The following is a 4741-nucleotide window of genomic DNA, read 5'->3' on the forward strand; positions in this document are numbered from 1 at the left end:
ACTCCAGGCTTCATAGACCAGCAGGTGTGTGAACAAAGACTGGACTCCAGGCCTCACAGACCAGCAGGTGTGTGAACACAGACTGGACTCCAGGCCTCACAGACCAGCAGGTGTGTGAACACGGCTGGGATTACTGTGAGATACCCACTAGGCTACATTTCTAAAGCACCAGAGATGTTTTCCTCCCTTCCCTCTGCTGCTCCACAGTGACATTGAAGAGATGGAAACATTCTGTGGCGGAAGGCATAGCCCCCTCGATGGTCCGACTTCATGGTGAAGTACCTTTGTGACACTACTGTGTATTGTTCTACTAATCAAATATCTTCAGCTTGAAGGTTAGCTGTGTTCTACCCTTATTTTCCTAGTTAAAAATTATTTTCACTTTTTTCCCTTAAAGACAGGATCTTATCAAGTCCCCAAGGGTGGCCTGGGGCTTGCCATGCCAGTCAGGCTGGCCCTTAGCTCGCACTGCTGCTCCTGCGGGAGCCACTCACGTGCTGTTATTACAGGCTTTGCTCCATGCCCGCACACACTTAGCTTTAAGAATCCTGTGTATGTGTATCCAAAGTTGAGAATTAAAAACACTTGATTGGGACTGGAGAAATGGCTCAGAGGTTAAGAGCATTGCCTGCTCTTCCAAAGGTCCTGAGTTCAATTCCCAGGCTCACAACCATCTGTAATGAGGTCTGGTGCCCTCTTCTGGCCTGCAGACATATACACAGACAGAATATTGTGTACATAATAAATAAACAAATAAATATAAAAAAAAACACTTGATAAAGTTATTTTCATGATGGTCAGTATAGACACCTAGTCTGTTTATTTTTAAAACATAGGTAATATGTTCATATATATATATATATATATATATATATATTTTAGCCTTTATTGGGGGAGGGGTTTGAGACAGGGTTTCTCTGTGTAGCTCTGGCTATCCTGAAACTTGCTCTGGAGACCAGGCTGGTCTCAACCTCAGAGAACCACCCTGTCTCTACCTCCCAAGTACTGAGATTAAAGGTTTGTACCACTATGCCCACCTTATGTTCATATACTTCTAAAACAGAATAGTATACAAACTGCTATCTTTTTTTTTGTTTGTTTTGTTTTTTTGAGATAGTGTTTCTCTGTAACTTTGGAGTCTATCCTGGAACTAGCTCTTGCAGACCAGGCTGACCTCAAACACAGAGATCTGCCTGCCTCTGCCTCCCAAGTGCTGGGATTAAAGGTGTGCGCCACCAACTGCATGGCTTAGAAACTGCTATCTTTATAAATGATATGGTGCACCTGCAATAATCTGAAACAGTAACAATATTCTCAATTGCATTATTAGCTCTATTTTGTATTTTTACTTCAGAGTTTTAAATTAAATAAAGATTTAGCATAAGCTAAGAACAGGGTGTCCCTTTCTTACAGACCTGCGCCTCCACACTTACAGTACAGTCTTTCATTGAGATGGCGGAGGGACTGCAAGACCTTCTCTTCCTCAGCTGACACTGCGCAGATGTTGGATGGCTGGGGCTTACTGGAGGACAGACTTGGTTTCTGTAGCTGCTTGCTGTTCATGGCAGTCAGAATGTCATCCTCAGGCATGGAAGAATTCATGAGGTTTTCTGGTACCGAACACTCAGAAGTACTACCTGAAACTACAGAAACCGCCTTTCACTTGTCCATCACTTTTGTTTTTGGGACCAACCCTAATGTCAACTTACTGAAATTATGTCTGTCTATGCTCAAGTCACAGGCAGAGGGCAGCAGCAAATATTCTGTTACTGTCTATTTTATTTATTCATTTTTTTTAACTTTTTTTTTTTTTTTTGAGACAGGGCTTTTCTGTGTAGCCCTGACTGTCCTGGAACTCACACTGTAGAACAGGCTGGCCTCAAATTCAGAGAGATCCTCCTGCCTCTGCATCCTGATTGCTGAGATTTAAAGGCTGCACCACTACCTCCTGGCTTTTTAAAATTTTAAGTTTTTTTCTAGGATTAAAAAATTACTTTTAAATTAAAACATAATCAAATTTCCTCCTTTCCCTTTCTTCTCCCACACACCCCCCCCCCCATGCATGGCCTCTTTTTGTTTTTGTTTTCTTTTTGGGTGGGTTTTCAAGACAAGGTTTCTCTGTGTTGCCCTGGCTGTCCTAGAACTTACTCTGTAGACCAGGATGATCTCAAATGCAGAGATTCAGAGAGCTTAGAACTGCCTCTAATTCCTGAGTTTGTTTTGTTATTGTTTTACACACACATTATACATATAATAACCTGGTGAATTAATTTAGCGTTGCTTGTATACATGTTTTTCAGGGCTGATCCTTTGGTTTTGGATAGCCAATTAGGGGCTCATCCCTGCGGAAGATTAATCAGCATTTCTTAGTTGCCTGTTCTTTGTTTAGGGGTGGGACCCCGTGATATTTTCCCCTTCCACATTAGTATGTCTGTCTTGTTCAAGTCTTAGGCAGTCATATTGTTGGGGTAATATTTATTCATTTATTTGCATGAGTGTTTTGCCTATATGCATATCTGTATACCATGGGCATTTCGTGCCCGAGGAGGCCAGGAGAGGGTGGTGAATCCCCTCGGACTGAAGTCACAGCTGATGGTGAGCCTCCACATGAGTGCTGGTAACTGAACCTGGTTCCTCGGAAAGAGCAGCCAGGATTCCTATCCCTGAGCTATCTCTCTAGCTCAGTGTACATTCCTAATCCCTGAGCTATCCTCTAGCTCAGTGTACATTCCTAATCCCTGAGCTATCTCTCCAGCTCAGTGTACGTTTACGTTTTCAGGATTCTCTTTATCTGGCATTTTCCCATCCCCAGTTAAGAAAATACTGGCACATACTTTTAATCCCAGCACTTGGGAGGTAGAGGAGGGTGGACCTCTATGAGTTTGAAGCTAGCCTGGTCTACATTGTGAGTTCCAAGATGCCAGAGCTATATAGTGAGACCCTATCTACTTCACATATAATTCTGAGAATCTATCCTACAGAAAAACTGGACAAGTCAGGAGATAGTTTAGTACATTATTATCCAACAACAAAATAGGAAGGAACTGAATACACCTTCGTAAGGGCAGTTCAAGTCTATGTAACTGCACAATTCACGAGTACCTGAGGAAATCCAGCACTCGGGAGGTGGAGACGAAGGCAGGCACATCTCTGAGAGTTTGAGGTCAGCTAGTTCTAGAACAGCCAAGGCTACACAAAGAAACCCTGTCTCAAACAAAACAAAACAAAACACCAAAAGCCAAAAATAACAACAACAGCAACAAAACATTGGGAACAAAGCTCCAAGAAACGCTTCCAGTAGCAGTCCTGTAGGCTGACTGCAGGCCCTCACCTCTCCCTCTGCTCCTCTAAACCAACTCCCTAGCTCTACCTCCATCTCTGTAGCAGAGCCCCTGCAGCAGCCTTACAACTGCGGTCTAGCTCATCTTCAGTGGGTCCTGAGCTTCTCCTCCAAGCTCCCTTCCCACTCATCCTGTTATCCCAGCCCCCAGCTCCAGCAGCCATTCTCTGGGAATGTGCCAGCCAAGGACAGAGCAGCAAGGAGGCTGGCTAAGTAGGTAGGTGCACTTCAGGTCTGCACTCGCCCTCCTCTCATGCGCAACTGTGCAGCAGACTACTGCTGCGGGCTTTCCTCTAGCCCTATCCCCAGTGGGCTGATCTGATCCTGGAGGAACACCCTGCTTTCCCACCTCCAGCACACCCCTGAGACACCGACTCTTAAGTGTCAGCTCCCAGAACTCCCAGTGGACACATCTAGCAGTATCCCAGAAGAATTCCCTTCCAGGCAACACAAAGCTGCCACACTCTAAGCACCAGAGAGGGCAAGTGAAACCAAGGAATAAAACTCATACCCAACAAAGACAAGATCAGATATCAACACATAGAATGGGAATCTTTCTGAACCCAGAAGCCTAGCCGCCAGTGTAGAACCACAGTCAATTACAGCCAGGACAGTATGTCTCCACTAGAGGCCAGCAACCCACCACAGTAGAACCTGAGTATATAACTGAAATACAAGACAAAGACCGTAAAACAGCCTTGATGAATATAATAGAAGTCCTTAAGAAGGAAATGAATAAACCCCTCAAAGAACTCTGGGAAAACACAAACAGTGGAGGAATGAAGAAAACGATTTAAGATCTGAAAGTTCAAGTAGAATCATAGAGAGAACCTACACTGAGGGAGATCTGGAGATGGAGTTTAGGAATTTAAACAGAAAATCTCAGGAGGCATGCCTCATCAACTGAAGACACAAGAGAAGAAACAGATAGCTCTGTCAAAGAAAATGTTAAATATAAAACATTTCTGGTACAAAATATCCAAAAAATCTGGGACACTATGGGAAGATCAAATCTAAGAATAATAGAAATAGATGAAGGAAAAGAAATGCAGGTGAAAAGCACAGAAAAGATTTTTTTTAAAAACAAAACCATACAAGAAAATTTCCTTAGGTCAGAGAAGTCAAGTCTATTCCTTATATCATGTTAATGAAGTCTGATGCATTCCCCTCCCCTTCTGGAGAGAAGCGTATAATAAGCGTGTGGAAAATAAACGAGGTGCAGTCAGTATTCACTGAATTTCCCTCCCAATGCTGTTCTGTGTTTCTGTTTTTTTATTTCTCTCATATCTCTGTTCCTTTTGCTTAATAATTCTAATTCATGTTCCCACCCTGGAACATATGAATTTCTTTTTTTTAATTTTTACTTAAAAATAAAATTTCTACCTTCTCCCCTCCTCCCAT

General features: G+C 43.0%; 1 protein-coding gene across 3 annotated transcripts in view; it reads right to left on the minus strand.

The window, feature by feature from the left end:
• The window catches only part of Cep126 (centrosomal protein 126), a 60155-nt gene that overhangs the window by 7627 nt on the left and 47787 nt on the right, over positions 1-4741 (minus strand). For 2 of the 3 annotated variants that reach the window (XM_026779378.1, XM_005346787.2), the window contains one exon: positions 1434-1643. The exons of the other annotated variant lie outside the window; for it this stretch is intronic. In XM_026779378.1, the coding sequence (XP_026635179.1) occupies positions 1434-1643 (210 nt within the window). The remainder of the gene's footprint in view (positions 1-1433; positions 1644-4741) is intronic. 3 annotated transcript variants of the gene reach the window in all.

Source organism: Microtus ochrogaster, chromosome 5 (assembly GCF_000317375.1).
Source record: "Microtus ochrogaster isolate Prairie Vole_2 chromosome 5, MicOch1.0, whole genome shotgun sequence".
Lineage (NCBI taxonomy): Eukaryota > Metazoa > Chordata > Mammalia > Rodentia > Cricetidae > Microtus > Microtus ochrogaster.